The following is a 16,882-nucleotide window of genomic DNA, read 5'->3' as shown; positions in this document are numbered from 1 at the left end:
ATCAATGTGGGAATTTCTCGCTCACCAACTTGAGAAGGGTTGTAAATACCAACTTCCGTGGATCATAAGATATGGGGAACCTATATGCTGGACACTACCAGGCTTGGTAATACCACTTGAGATCTCAAAATCAAAGTGTCGTAGATTTTGTCCCATTCAAGGCTATTTCATCCCTATGCTCAGTAAATGCACCGAACACAGACATCATCTAAGTACTAATAAAAGCCACTCTGGCTACTCTCTCTCTCTCATTGCTCCGTGGTGAACATAGCAATAACAACCCATATGACACGAGTACCGGGGAAAGGGGGAGGGGGGAATAAGGAGTCCAGGTCCAGGATCCGATGCAGGCGGCCGCGCCATATTGCCAGATCTTGGTACGATTTACAATCCGACCGATGAACTTGGGAGGCCTTCGTGAAAGATAACAGATGGTTATTACCTCAAAGGTTTGGGGAGACTTGTTCATTGGCTTCTTTTGAGTTGCCTTATTCTTCCATCTTGGTGAGGGGGTCTGTGGACATCTGTTAAGACATGGTCGGTTATGTATGTTCATGTTTGGGCAGGAGCTGTTTTTTTCTTTTTTCCTTTCTTTTTTTTTGGAGAGGGCACAGGGTAGGCCCTGACAATGGGTTCTATGGAAATGACCTCAAAAATAGATGTATGGTAAGGCCTTGGAGTCAAGGGAGCGTGGTGTGTGTTGTTGTCATGCTAGATAGGGGCCATGTATCTGCTTCTTTAGATTCTTACGCACCCGTGGTAGAGGGCTGTAGTAAGTTCTGGTCCTACCAGTTGTACAGCTTCCGCTCATCCATCCAATCTTTCCGTGCGCGGTCTACATAACATATTCTAAGAGGAGACTCGAGGAAAGACACCTTGCAACCCGGTACCTACAGGAATTGACATTCTAACCGTCCAAATCATTCTAAATTCTATGCGTCCAAACAATACTTTTCTCCCCTACCCATCGTGCCCACCGTAGCCGAACAAAATTCCAAGCACTGCTTTCACAACCCACTCTGCATGAGGACTCGCGTGTGGCCTATTAGCCGGTTTTCTTCACTTTCCGACTCGTGCACAGCCAGATGGAGCAGGCGCTCGGGAGGAAGATGTTGTCCTTCAGATCTCACTGGGGCTCGGTATTTGACCAAGACGTTCAGAAGTTGCCAGTCTCCCGGCACTTGTGACAAGTCGCAGTTAATTCTGCCAACAATCTTGGTTTGGTCTTCGAGCGATTCGAGCAGGTTTACCTGCTGCGCACTCTCCACAACAAGAATGGTAAGGGCCCCGTCAGTGCTTCGGGGCAGTGTTATATTGATTCGATTGGTGTACTCGTTGTCATAGGGGCTTCCCTGCGAAGAAGGTTAAGCCATCAGTAGCACCTCGATAGACCAGGCTCGCGCATTACCTTGCTGACGATCATGATTATCTGCTGGTTCGCGTCGACCAGATAATAGTATCTCCAAAATTTGAAGGACAGTTGCGGTCCCATGAGGCCGCGCAGTGTGCCACCAATACAAACGGCTATATTCCGAAAACTATGAAATGCTTGTAAGCTTTGAATGAAAAAAGAACGGGAGGATACTGTTACGAAGATGGCGGCAATCTTACTCGTAATGTGGCTGGTGAAATTCGATCTCGAATTCGTTTCCACATGCGTACTGAATGGCGTTTGAGATCTCGGCCGAGCTACTCAGACCTCCCACTAAAAGCAGTTTCTGAAAGAGATATTAGTCGCTTAATGCAGTACGAAAGCTACCAGATAGTAGAATACCTTGATAACTTTGCATCCAGCGCAGATGTTAGCGCAAGCAATTTCACGCCGAATATGGCTAATGATCTTGATGGCAAAACTATTGTAGATCAGCCGCAAGGCAGCATCCAAAAGCCCGGTATTAGTGGGCATTGATACAAGTCCATATGGAAACTTTTGCCGGGCCCATACGGCGAACGGAAGTAGCTTGGCCTTGCTTCTCGTCCTCGGACCAGACGTCCGACTTTGCTGCAACGCTTTAGCATATACCAGAGACTGGAGCTGAACAGCCCCACAGGCGTTACCTTACAAAGGATTAGCTGAAAACATGACCTCATTAGGCCTTACTCACTAGTGAATGCCATCAATCTTTGATATCCAAAAGGGGTTTTCTGATCGACCAAAAATGTAGTTATGTCCTAATCCTGCTATCAGTATAAGAAAGAGACTCCCTTGTTATCAAGAAAACTCATACGACGGTGCTGCCACCACAATCGACCACCATAACTCCATCACCTGTCTGTTTGAAAAACCTCGGTCATCAGATTAATTCAGACGATTTGGAAAGGCCTTTGCCTGTAGTTAGAAACTCACTTCACAAAGCTGCCCCATGTTGAATCCCCCTTCACTGGCGGCGTATACGGCGACCGCCTCGGCCTCTGAAGTAAAAGAGACCATTGCGTCTTGAGGGCTTGTAAACCCTGCTGAATATACAGCCTGTTTCATCTTCATATGCGCAAAACTCGACCAAGTAGATGGCGTGGTGAATATGAAATGTTTTGGCAATTCGTTGAGTGTGGGGTCATCTTTCAAGGCACTCTGGAGATGTCCTAATATCTTTCCCAGGAAGTCAGACACGACGAGGGATGGATCCTCGCGTTGCCTGTCAGGTAGCTGCGGCCATGTCGACTTGACGAGCTCCTTGAGAAGCTCGTCATCAGAGTCTCGCAATATGCGAGCATCGTCGAATATATGTTTTATCCAATAAATACAGTTCTCTCGGCGTTGGGCATCCGTTCCAATACAGCATGACAAGCCACATGGGGTGTACGCGATCGCCGTTGGAATTATATGGGTATCGTGTATTTTTAAGAACGCAGGAAGCCCATTCCACCCATTTGTGGTGACATGATAGCCGACGACTATTCAAAATGGGACGTGAGTGATGAACACATGCGGGAGAAGGAAGCATCTGGAGGGCATGAGTTTTACCTGTTTTACTCGCCCCAAATTCGATATTAATAACCAATCTGGGCCCTCCCATGCTTCTGAAATGAGAGAAATTTGGGAAGATAGATGTCGAATGCAGGAACGGTACGGCTACGAGACAATGAGATCGTAGCCTTTGGTACGGTTCCACAATAAAGAGATCCTAGTTTTGGTATGGTCGTGAGATAAAGAAGTTGTGACTAGGTGGGGTAGGAGAAGGTTTCTTTGCTGCTGCTGCTGCTGCTGCTGCTATTATTGTGGCGTTTGCTGGCTTGAGAGACAAGACAATGTCACGGGATTGGACTTTGATGCCCAGAGTGATACATCCTCTTTCCTCCTCCTCTGTCCTTCCTCCGTCGCCTCTCTTCCCATCATCACGCCCACACCCATCCTGCATCTTCGACACTCTGAGGATCATGGCGGGTAAACGACGCCGCAACACAAAGAAGCTAAAGGTTGCTAGCCCCATTCTTACCTCCAGCCTATCATCCTGCATCTACCCCCCAACCCTGGCAATCCCCGGACTTCCACTGACATGGCTGATCTCCACATAGAAGCCACAGGATCCTCTTCCAGAGAGTCCCAATGAGCCGCTTGAGCCTTCTCCTACTGAATCCCCGAAGGGCAAGTCACTGTCCGATACCCGACCGTCCAGAAGGCCCTCGGTGCACCTGACAGCTGAGGACTTTGATAAATATCGAAGCCATTGTCATCGCATGAAACTCAGTCAAGTGGGATACTACCCCGATACGAATGCAGTCATAATAGATTATCGCAACATCCAAGATGAAGTCCACTTCTGGACTGATGCATTTGTTTGTGTGGATACACCATCCCTTTCCAGAGTACAGAAACAGATGATCATTCGAAGACTTGATAAATACTGTATCCAAGAATCTTGGACTAAGATTCAGTCCCTCCTCTCTCCCTCATATCGTGCTGTATTTCACTCATGTCTGGCCGAAGCAATGATTTACCAAACGATATTCACTCATTTGCTCGAGAAGCCGTTCAGGTTCCTAGATGGGAAACGTGATGGATCTGACAAGACTGGAGACTTGTCGTTCTCCGAACGAATCCAGTATCTGTATGAAAGATACTACGAATGTGAGTAATCCAGCTCGTTTCCAATTACATGAAAGGGTTCCTTTTTGTCTAACAGGCGGGACTGTCATCCCTGGTCTTCTTAGCAAGCCCGGCCAATGCTGTATGGTGGAAGTCGGTCACACTCAGTCTTGCCAACCTGAAAGAAGACGATATGGCCAAGTCCTCTCGGGACAAAACACCTTAAGAATTTGGAGACAGGAGCCGCAAGCGGCAGGCAAGCATGGCAAAAGACCTGGCGGATCAACTTCTGGCAGACAGTTTGTTCCAGCTGCTCCTGCGTGAGTTGACTGGTGCAGAAGAAGAGACGGCGCGCCGTGAGCGCCTGGTGAAATTATTTCAGGACATTGCACGAGCCCTTACCAACCACGAGGTTATGCTGGGTGGACAGGTGAAGGTCCGTCCATCAGCTTCCTGAGTTGAAGCAATTTGATACTTCTACGGGGCTCATGTTCTCGGCAAAGTTTCAATCCGAGGAGCAAGAGGATCCTCCACTGTACGTCCCCAAGCCACGCGGCCGGGTGATCCTCGTGGTTCGGCCGGGAGTGTGCCGGTACGATACTCCAATCCAATACGTACCATTCAGCCATCGGCCTCTACGACTCGAGGAACTGGAGGAGGAGCCTACCTCCTGGTTAATTTGTAAAGCTGAGGTTTTGATGGAAACAGTGAGAACTGACCGCTCATCTGACAAATTTGAGTCTGACCCCGAGGACAAAGATGTCCGCTTCTAGTTGATCTACCTGTTTAGCTGTGTTGTCAGGTTATACTTTGCGATATCGTGCACCCTTGAAATGCTTTTTGTTTACGAGAATAGGAAGATTTGCCTCAAGATTCATTGTCGGAGCTATCTGAATAATCTGCTGTTATTCATCTTTGAAGTTGCCACGCCCCAGTTTTTTAATGAACCTTTATATCAAATTGATAGTCTATATCACCAATGAAGCTTGCCCTTAACGTTATCCATCAACCAGACACAAGTATATAAAGGTCCCCGTAGACATATTGCTATTGGTGTCCAGCGACGAAATCCTCCTGCAGCAAGCAAAAGGCTGAAAGGAGCTCCAGAGAGGGGGAGGGGCGCACAGAGGGGATATCAAGATAATCTTGCTATAACAGCTACTGATACTACTGATATCATTATTTTGTTTCATTGTTATTTCTTACGATGAGATGTCTCGGCATTCTTTATACCAACTGCACCCTACTTTACACAGCATGGCAAGGGCCACCCAAACATCGAATTTTCCTCTAACCCCGTCTATTCCAAACTCAACTCCGTCACCTCTGCTCTATCATCATGTCCATGTATGTCGAACACTAGGCACCTAATCATCATCAGATAATATAGTCATGCACGCCCGATGGTCAGAATTTTCCTTAGATCTATGTGACTATAGTGCCCCGACTGCTACGAGCTCACATGACTCAGCTCTACACTGAAACAGGAATTGCCAAATGAAGAAAAGTGGGATATAAATAATGTGGGCGTTCGGGAATAATATCCCTGCAGGAAGATAGTATGGTTTGGTGGCATTTTAGGCTTGACGCGTGCTTTGTGCCAGACAATAGCCTTTCGATGCTGCCTCAAAGATTGCGAATATTTACAGCATAATAAGCATGTCTTGACATGATTACTAGTTCTAGAGTCGATGTTGATTCAACTCGGACCACACTCATCCGATTTGTCCTGCAGTGAATATTCATCTCCTGCGCTTAGAGACTAGAGCTGGATGATACCTGTAGTCGACTATTTTGCAAGTAAGCGGTTAACTGAAGGTTGATTATTCGTGGGAAAAAAGGCTCTGAGCCGGACCAGAGTGGCCCTCTGGAGTGTTGAAATAGTATGGTGCCTAGCATATCACCCAACTGAGGAATCGATGCTTGAATCACCACTACCGCCACCGCCAGCAGGAACAGCCCACTGAAGGCCCCATGCTCCCTTCTCTATCTTCTTTCCATGAAATTTCACCAGCAGCCCCACAGTTACAGGGCCAAGGACCGTGTTAAGCAGAATCGCCCAGACGGCGGTTATAAAGGCATCCTCGCTCACGTACGAAGTCTCATTGTACCCGACCTCGACAACGAGGAGGCCGATCTCGCCGCGGGCAACCATTGCCGAGCCGAGAAGTAGGCCAGAGAGGCAGATTGTGGACCAGACTGGGTTTTTGCTGTCTTCGCTGGGGTACTCTTCGCTGGGGTACTCTTCGCTAGGAAACTCTTTCGCCGTCTTTCTGTTCAGGAGATTGGAACTGGAAAGTAATTGCCAGAGAGGGACCCAGATTCCGACGATGAGCTGGTCATTGTTTTAGTTGTCACCTCAGAACCAAGCTTAGCGAGAGAACGGGAACTGATACCTTTGCAAACAGCATAAGAAGGGTAAAGACGATACCTCTCCAGATCCTCTTCCCGGTCCAGAGCTGCACAAAGGGGATGGCGAATCCAACACTCGAAAAGAAAAGCGGCTCCATAAGATACTTTTGCACATCTAAAAGATAGCGCTCGAAGGTGTGCACAAACGTCGGACTCTTGTTCTCCTCCCTTTCGCCTTCCTCGCGGCTCATAACCACAAACGGTCCATCTGGATGTTTACTAGGGATATAAGTCAAGAATGTACCAGCCAGAAATGCACCGAAGAGGATGGAAGTCCCCGTATACGCGGCAATACTGATAAATGCGCAGAGGACCAAGATCATCAGAATGATGTTGGAGATGTGGTCGAACCGAGCGAAATGATACTCGATGTAGCGGCGGAACAGTGGCGCGAAGAGATACTTTGTTACCAGGGGGGTTACAATAGCCATTCCGATGGAGGCTACGATTGGGCGGCCAATTAGCCAGCCCAGATTGACAGAGTGACCTTGACTTAAATAGCCTAGATCACTGATGACGCTGTTTTACGTGAGTTTGAACACTGTGGATGATCTGGGGCTTTAGGGCAAGTAGCTTATCTACCTTAGCATTACCAGGCCAACAACATCGTCAATGACAGCTGCGCTTACGAGGATCGATCCGACGCGAGTTTGGGCGAGATCGACCGTGCTCGAGGCAGTTGAGATAACAGCAAAGGTCGTGCCAAGAGAGGTAGCAGACAAAGATGCTCCCACGATGAAGGTTTCAACAGCACCTGTCGGGATGTGTCACCTTTGTTGTCCCAATCAAGCATAATGTAAAGTTACTCACCATAACCGAATCCCAAGTAGAGGAGCAGGTACGAAAGTCCGATCGGAAAAAGAACCCCTGTTGCAGCGCCAATCATACTCAGAAAAAGATTCTTCTTTAGGAGGTCAAGGCGAGCTCCTAGCCCGCCTTCAAAGATGATCAGTATCAAGCCGATATAACCTAGTGCAAGGAAAGTGGATTGCCAATCTTCATGCAGGATGTTCGCCAGTGGCGTTCCGTAAATAATACCGACGGCGATCTGGCCAATGATGCCGGCGCGGATGATTTTTGAAGAGATCCATTCCGCTAGGGAGAGGAAGAAGAAAAAGGAGATTAGGATGAGAACGTTGACAACTGATGCGGTCAATTTTTTTGCATGAACAATGGTAGTGGTGAAAGGATCATCGTCAACGTACTGCCTGGTTCGTGATAGGGGAGGAAACCTCCAGCCATAACTGCGACCTTTTCAACCCTAATGCCTTTACCGGACTAACAGACTTGCTCAGTAATATGTAGTGGTGGGTATATCAATGAAATTGAAATCTCAGTCTCAATATGCTTTTTAATCAATGAAGTCCTGTGCATACTACAAGTAGTATTAGTGACAGGTCTGTCCGAGGTCGCACAAAGTAAGGTTACGGGCAATGATCTCACTGTTCAATTCTGCCTGCGAGAGCCATGGTCTATTTACCATCTACATACAATCAATCAATCTTCTCCGCAAAACCAAACTTTATGTTTGGGATTCAAATAACTCGTTACTTAACTTCACGATGATGCAGACTTACCCGGACTACTTTGACTACTATAATATCCACACCTTATCTGGTCGCCGGGGCATCGTCCCAACTGATGTGGAGAAACCACCAAATCCACCAATTTAGTTTTTGGTGCCGGTTTTGGCTCTCCCACCGCCCGAGCACTTCCGAGGGTATTCCGCATCCGCGAAATTTTCTCTTTGCCCGGCTTCCCCGTGTGCTCTTCTCCAGCTTCAACCTTTTCCCTCCATCCTACCAATTCTTTCTTAATCGGGTCTTTTTTTGGGTTCCCTTTTTCTTGTCCTGGGTACGGGGTCGGGTTGTATTCGATTCAATTGCCCTTGTCCTTGTATCATACCATTTTGCTTCTGTTTTACCCTCCGTCCTTTTATTTCTCTTCCTTTTCAACATCCTTCTACTACTTCCACCGCCACCCGCTTTACATTTGCCGTCATCAGGTAGCTCTGTCTAATCAAGTGCTACCTATCTATTCTATCATCTATTTCTCCCTTCGATCTACTACCAATTAGTCCGTCATAATGGCCCAGACCAATGGCGAACTGGAGCACTCGAAAGGTTCGCTCTCTTGTCCCGGCTGTCACTCACCGATCCCATATGTTCGATAAAACTAACCTCCTGCCCACAGAGACTCCCGAACAGCTCACCAATGGTAACCACCCCGAGGAGACTCAGGAAGAGGATAACACCGGTGGTATGTCTTTCTTGTCGCTTCAAGGGTCAATATCGCGTACCTGTTACTGACCATGAGTCATCGTTTACAGGCCTCTTCCAGATCACCGTCAAGCTCCCCCATGAGCCCTACAAGATCCAGGTGATGGTGGGTATTATGTCTACAGGTGTCATGCGACTAGAGGAATGATTCAAAAACCCTCTAACGCGTATGCTTAGGTGTCGAGCCAAGAACAAGTTCAAGATGTGCGCCAATCGATCGTCGAGCTGCCCAGCACCTTCCAGTACACCTGCTTCCACCTCGAATTCAACGGCCAGCGCATCAATGACTTCGTTGAGCTGTCCGAGGTGCCCGACCTGAAGGCTGACTCCGAGATCACCCTGGTGGAGGATCCCTACAACGAGAAGGAAGCTCGTATGCACGTTGTTCGCATGAGAGAGCTGGTTGGCGCTGCTGGTGACCGGGTGGACAACCTCCACGGTATCAGCGCTGGTCTGTCGCTGCACGATGCCATCTCCGCCGAGGTGGCTGAAGCGTCGGAGAAGGAGCACTCCCTGTCCAAGTACGACATTACTAGCTCCCCCTCTTTCAAGACCATCCTCCCCCGCGCCGAAGCCCCCCTTCCCAAGACCGTCAAGGCCATCTCTCTCTCCCCGTGGAACCCCGTTCCTTACCACCTCCGCCAGAAGGGCCACTTGCTCTACCTGCAGGTCACCACCAACGAGGGTGAGCAGTTCCAAATCACCTCTCACATCTCCGGCTTCTACGTGAACAAGAACTCGAACATGAAGTTCGATCCTTCCCCTAAGACTATCCCCAAGAGTGGTCGCGCGCACTCGCTGCTCACCTTGATCGCTCACCTGTCGCCTTCCTTCAACGCCTCTTTCGAAGCCCTCCAGGAGTCGAATAACAAGAAGGATCTCCTGACCACCTTCCCCTTCCAGAACGCCATCCCTAACAACCCGTGGCTTGTTCCCCCTCCCACCTCGACCGCCAACGCTCACCAGCCGGACATCACCCGTTCCCAGGAGAACTACCTCATCTCCGGAGTTGACAACGCGGAGACCCTCCGTGACTGGAATGAGGAGTTCCAGACCACCCGGGAGCTGCCTCGCGAGACTGTTCAGGACCGTGTCTTCCGTGAGCGCTTGACCTCCAAGCTGTTCGCTGACTACAACGAGGCCGCCGCTCGCGGTGCCGTTCTGGTGGCTCGTGGTGAGGTCGCTCCTCTGAACCCCACTGAGAGCCGCGATGCTCAGATTTTCGTGTACAACAACATCTTCTACTCCTTCGGTGCGGACGGTGTTGGCACCTTTGCCTCCGAGGGAGGTGATGAGGCTGCCCGTGTCGCTGTCGGTAAGGATGTTGTGGGCATCAAGGCTGTCAACCAGCTCGACATCGACGGTCTCTTCACCCCGGGAACTGTGGTCGTTGACTACCTTGGCAAGCGTATCGTCGGTCAGAGCATTGTCCCCGGTATCTTCAAGCAGCGTGAGCCCGGTGAGCACCAGATCGACTATGGTGGTGTTGAAGGAAAGGATGTCGTGGCTACTCACCCCGACTTCGTGTCTGTCTTCGAGAAGATGTCTAAGGCTCTTCGCGTCAAGAAGCACGCCGTGTGGGACAAGGAGGGCCAGCGCCACGAGCTCGAGGGTAGCGTGGAAACCAAGGGTCTTCTGGGTACTGATGGCCGCAAGTACGTCCTTGACCTCTACCGTGTGACTCCCCTGGATGTCATGTGGCAGGAGGAAGAAGGTAGCGATGCCTACCCGCACCGCATGTCGGTCCTGAGACTGGAGCTTGTTGAATCTTACTGGAGACACAAGATGAGCCAGTACGTGAAGGCTGAAGTCGAGCGTCGCCGCAGCGCCAAGGCTGAGGCGGACGCTGCCAAGGCTGAATCCTCCGAGGCTACCGAATCCAAGGAGCAGGCCTCCGAAGAAGAGAAGAGCGAGGAGGCTGCTGACCAGGAGCGTGTTGACATTTCCGGATTCTCGCTCGCGCTGAACCCTGACGTCTGCAGCGGTCAGGTTCCCCAGACCGACGAAGAGAAGGAACAGTGGGCCCAGGACGAGAAGGAGGTTCGCGAGACCTGCGACTACCTGCGCTCTAAGATCATGCCCGAGTTGATCCAGGACCTGCACGACGGTGATGTCGGCTTCCCCATGGACGGACAGTCTCTCAGCCAGCTTCTGCACAAGCGCGGTATTAACATCCGCTACCTTGGTAAGCTGGCTCAGCTGTCCAAGGAGAAGGGTTCTCGCCTCGATGCTCTATCTACTCTCCTTGTTCAGGAGATGATTGCTCGTGCCTTCAAGCACATTGCCAACGAATACCTTCGTAACGTGCCGGCGCCGTTCGTCGCCTCCTGCATTTCTCACTTGCTCAACTGCCTTCTGGGTGCTGACGTCAACCCCAACCCTGTCGCCGAGATCGACGCTTCTCTGCGCTCCATCTACCCGGAAGGCGACTTCTCCTTCGAGAAGGCCACCCCTGCCACTCTCCGGGCTGAGATTGAGAAGCAGGTGTCCATCCGGTACCGCTTCACCCTGGAAGCCGAGTGGTTCAACTCTCTTAGACACTTGCAGCTTCTCCGTGACCTGTCGATCAAGCTCGGTCTGCAGCTTGGTGCCCGGGAATTCATCTTCGACAAGTCGCAGATCCCTGCCAAGGCTCCTGTCACTAACGGTGCCAACGGTGCTGCTCAGGAGGAGGGCAAGAACAAGAAGAAGAAGAAGGGTGGCGATTCCAGCTCTCCCGCCCGCGCCGCCAAGGAGGAGAAGCCCATCCTTGCCATTGTCCCTGATGACATCCTCAACATTGTGCCCTTGGTCAAGGACGCCTCCCCCAGGAGCTCCCTTGCCGAGGAGGCCCTGGAGGCCGGTCGCATCTCTCTTATGCAGAACCAGAAGCAGTTGGGCCAGGAGCTCATCTTGGAGTCTCTGTCTCTGCACGAGCAGATCTACGGCATCCTCCACCCTGAGGTCGCCAAGCTCTACCACCAGCTGTCCATGCTGTACTACCAGACCGACGAGAAGGAAGCGGCCGTCGAGTTGGCTCGCAAGGCTGTCATCGTCACTGAGCGTACTCTGGGTGTGGACTCGGCTGACACCATTCTGAGCTACCTCAACCTCAGTCTTTTCGAGCACGCTTCTGGAAACACCAAGACTGCGTTGGCTTACATCAAGCACGCCATGGACCTCTGGAAGATCATCTACGGCGCCAACCACCCCGATTCCATCACCACCATGAACAACGCCGCGGTGATGCTGCAGCACCTTAAGCAGTACTCGGACTCTCGCAAGTGGTTCGAGGCCTCGCTGGAAGTGTGCGAGTCTCTCTTTGGCCGCCAGTCCATCAACACCGCGACTATCCTGTTCCAGCTGGCCCAGGCGCTGGCTCTTGACCAGGACTCGAAGGGTGCCGTTGGCAAGATGCGTGATGCTTACAACATCTTCCTTAGCCAATTGGGTCCCAACGACCGCAACACCAAGGAAGCCGAGACCTGGCTGGAGCAGCTCACTCAGAACGCGGTCTCAATTGCCAAGCATGCCAAGGACATCCAGGCTCGCCGTCTGCGCCGGGTCAACATGAACCCTCGCTCTCTCGGCACCAAGATCCAGCCTCAGGTTGGCCAGACTGCCCCGGAAGCCGCTGGAGCCAGGGCTCCCGGCAGCGCCTCCCTGGACTCCCGCAGCGTCGATGAGCTGCTGAAGTTCATCGAGGGCGGTGATGCTGGTTCTTCCAAGGCCAAGCAGAAGAAGCGTGCTGCTGCCAGCAACCCCAAGCTCCGTGGATCGAAGAAGTCTTCGGCCTAAGCGAGATGAATTGTCTCATATTTTTCTCCTACCTTCCAGTTTCCTATGCATGGCCGCTGGCCGAGCTTTAAAAAAAACGATCTTGGGTTTATTTCCTTGTACTATGCCTGTCTTAATAGAGGTATTATTTGGCTCTATATATCCCTGCAAAGAGTTGATGTTTTGGATGAGCGGGCCGTTTGCAGAAATCTCTCTACTCCCGCACCACATTGGGTGCTGATGGTTCTATGTTATTATTTTACTTCTTCTATTCTTCCTATTGTTCTGTTCATTTCACGTCTTTTGGCATGGGTTCTCTCTATCGCGGGCAGTGCATAGCCAAGCCGGGCGATTCGCATGCTATGTATTATATACGATGATCGGTGGTTATCCCAATACGACTCTGTAACGATGCTATGTCTTTTGATTCATTGTCTCTCCTCTTCGTAGCAGAATATCCCATCATCCACCTAGATGTCTAGAACTACTAAGCCAAAGCCGTGAATGGCTATCCAAACTACCACGTGAATGAGACTGAAGCGAGAGAGAGAGAGAGAGAGAGACCCTGACTGAGTATCAGCTAACTGCATCCGGCAATGAAGCAAAAACGTTTACACATCTCACTCACACCTACTGCAACTCTTTGTATATCCTGACCATAAGAGAAGGAAGGGATCTTAGATCTATCGAGGTGTCCCTACACGTACTTAACAACCCGCAATTAGATTACCTCCCACAGTATCTGGCCACCAACCTTCCTTCCGGATGACATGGAACTTACAATACATCAATAAACATATTCGCTTTTCCTTGGATCCTTCTCCCCATCACAACAGATGTAGAGCTCTCTCCCAACGTTAAGCCGCGATGTAATTGGTGCAACTTGGAAGGTGGTAGTATTAGTAGTACTAGTAGCAGCATCCGAAGGACGAAATGCGTGTTTGTGCTAAACTATCCACTTAACTCTAGAGATGTTACGAGAAGTGGGAACAGCATCGCTGAGATGAAATGAAAGGCCAAGACTGGTTAAAGACTCTGACCATTTACCCCCTCCCCCCACCACCGGCCCAGAGACAGGTTGTAGACTAATCTCTCAGACGAGAAATATGATGATCCAGGATGAGTGAACGCTTGCAAAATGACCAAAGTCATTGTTTCACGGGGGAAAAAAAATCTAGAATTGTTCTGCCTACGACATTGTTGGTATACCAACAGGATGCAATGCAGTCGAACGGTAGAGTTTGTCCAATAGATGTTCCAATGCTGGGAGGATATCTCGGAACTTTTGAGTAATCCATATGGTGGCTTGTTCAGCTGACGATGAGCGGGGGATTTAATCTGCTCGCTAAGGTGCCTGCGGAAACAGCAATAGCGTTGGCGGGGGGGTTTATATTGGATGCGCCACATCACTTCAATGTACTGATAGGAAGAAAGCATTGGGTGAATGGATGGATGGATGGCGCCTGGCTCCCCACGGCGCTTCAATTTCAGTTTCTGCGAGACCTGAGCGTCGATGTTTCAACCAGTAGCATATCGCCTAGCCCTGAACCGTCAGAGGAGGGCTGCTGCGGCATCCAGCGTGACATCTGCGCCATCAATGAGCGGGAAAACGAGAGGGCGCGGGGGAGGAATGATTGGAGGCCACCGTCTCGTCTCCCAAGAGACTTACTACTAGTAGTTTGATGGCTGCATCTAGTCCTGGCAGTCACGGCCAGCGCTTCGCCAGCGATACGCGGGCGCGTCCCTGTCTGCACTGATAGCCGCCCGGACCACAGACAGGCTGCCCCTTGGCGATGTTGTTTGTAACCCCAGGCCAAGAACAGCGTTTTGAAGAAGGGCCCGAACACATCAGCCGGATCCTATTAGGTTAGACTCACCCAGCTCGTGGTGGTTATCATTGACCAGCCCGTGTGAAGAGCCGCTGATCTGCACCGCCAGTGCGGGACGGCGACAATAACTACCACCTCTTAACACTACACCGTTCGGAGATGCAGCGTTCTTGATGCTCCACTCGCACGCGACCTGTCCCGACTTAAGCGAGTAATTCCTGGCTCTGATGATGACAGCCAGGGACGAGCTGAGCTTTCTTGTGAGCGCGCGGGGGTCATGGTTTTTCTTTTTTGACTTTCAGGCGGGCGTTGGGAATTTGGCAATGCTGGTTGGCGAGGTCTCAATTTTCAGACGAACCCCATCGCTGGGTCGTTGATGATTTGGTCTGGTCTGGTTCTATCCATGTTCATTTCCCATCTGCGTGCGTATTGTTGTGATGTTTTTTTTCTTCTCGGCAAATTGGGATTAGACCGACTGATTGATTTCCTGGTAGGAGTGGGTTGATTGATTGATTAGGTTTCTTTTTGGGGGGTGATTTTCGCGTTTTGGTGGATTTGATCGACTGATTGATAAGGATACTCGTGGGTGAAAAAGTCATTCTTGCATTTGATTCTTTGGTTCCGGTGGCTGGATTGACCGTGGGGGTTTAAGGTAAAAGGGAATTGTGGCATGGGTTGGACACGGAACTTGGCTTTGTTTTAATTGTAGATCTTTCTGAATGGATTACTAAATTTCCTTGTTGTTGATGTAGGTGAACTAATGTGGTTAGGTATGGCTTCACCGTCTGAAACTCCCTAGGAAATACTATCGATGCTAGTTACTAGTTGAATGTCAGTAGAAGACCATTTACCCCCACGGTCAGTCAGTCGGACAGTCGGTCAGAAGGACACCACCTCCTGAACGGGAAGATTGAAGCAGCGGCAGTGACAGGAAGTGTCGCACGACTGTAGCTTAAACAATAATAACATTGACAGATGTCATACATCATGCACTGACTGACAGCAAAGCAGGAGGGAAGTATAAATGAGGACAAATACGAAATGAATTTAGATTAATTCCCCCAACAAGTTCCCCAACTACACGAACAACCCCAGGAATAATTATATTGCTTCTGATTGATGAAATGAGGGTTTGTTTATCATCCCATATTAATTCCCACTTTTTCTTCAATCGGTGAGTAATAATATGAGGGACTGCTCCACCTGCTGCTTTGGGGAAGGCGTGACGATAGGAACTTGGTGTAGATACTTAGTAGATAGACTAGACTACTTATTTTCCCCCAAAGTAAAACATTAACAATCCTTCGATCCTTGGCTGAGAGGGGTGGTGTGCCGTGTGCTTGATATCAGTAAAATTAATGTCTTATGATGTGACTGAGAGGGAGTCATGGTGGTACAAAAAAAAAAAAAAAAAAGAAAAGGATTGTGCAGAGAGTTTATTTCGGGAGCCTTTGTTTATGCTTAGCATAGAAAGGAATAGTTAGGAATCTTCCTACTTAATCAATCAATCAGTCAGATCACGGGTCTTCCGGTGCCAAGAATAGGTACCTCTTCTTTCTTTCTCTCTTTTCTCAATTATCGTTGCTTGTTTCCTGTTCTCAGTAATTCTTGTCTGATATCACCAGTCAAATAGGCAATGACCGACGACCTAATCATAGCCACATTCAAGAAAGAAGAGGAACTCCTGTCTGAACTATTATTATCTCCTCTGATTCGCCATCCGCGTAAAAGTCTTTGCCTATCTTGACTCTCTCCGACTCTTGTCTTTCGCTCATCCTCCAACCTCAAACCGCGCCAAATCCACTTGGGGCCCGCTCTTGTCCGCCCGCGCCGCCAAGATTGGCTCGCTCACTGGCTGTTAAACTTCTACAACGCAAGGGCGACGGCCATCACTCCCTCCAGCCAAGCCGCGAGATCTCATCCGGCCTCCGCTGGGGTGTTTCATCTAGGAACCCACTCATCCTCTCCCTGTTCCTCTCTCTCTCTTCTTCCCCCCCTTCCTCTTGACTACTCGATCGATGGCCTCATATATCCGCTTCGCTTGGCGTGGATGGCAAATTTGACAGGAGTCATCCGGACGGGCCCAGCGTCTCTTGGTGACATGGCTCGACCTGTCCAATGTTCCACCTCATTCTCCCTCTCTCCACTTATCGCGATGCACTGACTTGACTCGATGGGCCCCGATGCTGGGCCCTGATGAGTCGCCGGCTAACCCGCAATGCTCCAATCCAGCCAAGGGCGTGTGCTTGATTGAGAAGGTTTTGCACTGGCCCTCTGGAGATCTTTCTCAATTCTGCTCGTTCTTCTTCTTCTTCGTAGACTTTTCTTTTTCTTTTTCCTCTTTTCCTGCTTCTCAGCTTTCCCTTTTGTTAAGCGCTTTCCCCTTCACATATCGGCTACAGGATAGTCAGTCCCTTCTTTCCCTTCCAACCCTACTACTTTTTGGGTACCTATCCCACGCCCCCCAATCGATTTGGCTCGCTTCTGCCTCGCTGTTGGTCGATTGTTGGCTGTTGGTACCGATTTTTTTTTTTTTTTTTTTTTTTTTTTTTTTTTTTTTTTTTTTTTTTTGCCCCTTC

The 16,882-nt window shown here is 49.9% G+C and overlaps 5 protein-coding genes across 5 annotated transcripts; 3 read left to right on the top strand and 2 right to left on the bottom strand.

Annotated features, from left to right (window-relative positions):
• Positions 1–994: 994 nt before the first annotated feature.
• On the bottom strand, positions 995–3,017 carry BO85DRAFT_409464 (Hsp70 family protein; the record flags this gene model as incomplete). Its single annotated transcript, XM_025657435.1, has 8 exons — positions 995–1,352; positions 1,409–1,538; positions 1,612–1,718; positions 1,775–2,058; positions 2,106–2,172; positions 2,229–2,273; positions 2,348–2,895; positions 2,966–3,017. 8 exons carry the CDS (start codon positions 3,015–3,017, stop codon positions 1,008–1,010), a joined length of 1,578 nt encoding a protein of 525 aa, XP_025509580.1. The 3' UTR covers positions 995–1,007.
• Positions 3,018–3,337: 320 nt separating this feature from the next.
• Positions 3,338–4,800, top strand: BO85DRAFT_473235 (uncharacterized protein; the record flags this gene model as incomplete). The annotated part of the gene is made up of 5 exons (XM_025662611.1): positions 3,338–3,417; positions 3,517–4,069; positions 4,153–4,228; positions 4,268–4,439; positions 4,477–4,800. Exons 1-5 carry the CDS (start codon positions 3,379–3,381, stop codon positions 4,798–4,800), a joined length of 1,164 nt encoding a protein of 387 aa, XP_025509579.1. The 5' UTR covers positions 3,338–3,378.
• Positions 4,801–5,746: 946 nt separating this feature from the next.
• BO85DRAFT_433074 (cation:proton antiporter) lies at positions 5,747–7,681 on the bottom strand (the record flags this gene model as incomplete). Its single annotated transcript, XM_025658406.1, has 5 exons — positions 5,747–6,362; positions 6,424–6,958; positions 7,022–7,193; positions 7,250–7,582; positions 7,645–7,681. 5 exons carry the CDS (start codon positions 7,679–7,681, stop codon positions 5,928–5,930), a joined length of 1,512 nt encoding a protein of 503 aa, XP_025509578.1. The 3' UTR covers positions 5,747–5,927.
• A 280-nt stretch (positions 7,682–7,961) lies between these two features.
• BO85DRAFT_509998 (uncharacterized protein) lies at positions 7,962–8,342 on the top strand (the record flags this gene model as incomplete). Its single annotated transcript, XM_025664523.1, has 1 exon — positions 7,962–8,342. A coding segment is annotated over exon 1 (262 nt), but the record flags the coding sequence as incomplete, so codon positions are not given.
• Positions 8,343–8,525: 183 nt separating this feature from the next.
• Positions 8,526–12,495, top strand: BO85DRAFT_493725 (translation initiation factor 3 subunit CLU1; the record flags this gene model as incomplete). The annotated part of the gene is made up of 4 exons (XM_025663842.1): positions 8,526–8,562; positions 8,633–8,698; positions 8,769–8,824; positions 8,896–12,495. 4 exons carry the CDS (start codon positions 8,526–8,528, stop codon positions 12,493–12,495), a joined length of 3,759 nt encoding a protein of 1,252 aa, XP_025509576.1.
• Positions 12,496–16,882: the final 4,387 nt, after the last annotated feature.

The sequence above is a fragment of the Aspergillus piperis genome (genome assembly GCF_003184755.1).
Source record: "Aspergillus piperis CBS 112811 unplaced genomic scaffold BO85scaffold_44, whole genome shotgun sequence".
Classification (NCBI taxonomy): Eukaryota; Fungi; Ascomycota; class Eurotiomycetes; order Eurotiales; family Aspergillaceae; genus Aspergillus; species Aspergillus piperis.
The sequence above is the reverse complement of the archived record's forward strand: the minus strand, read 5'-3'. Positions and strand labels throughout refer to the sequence as shown.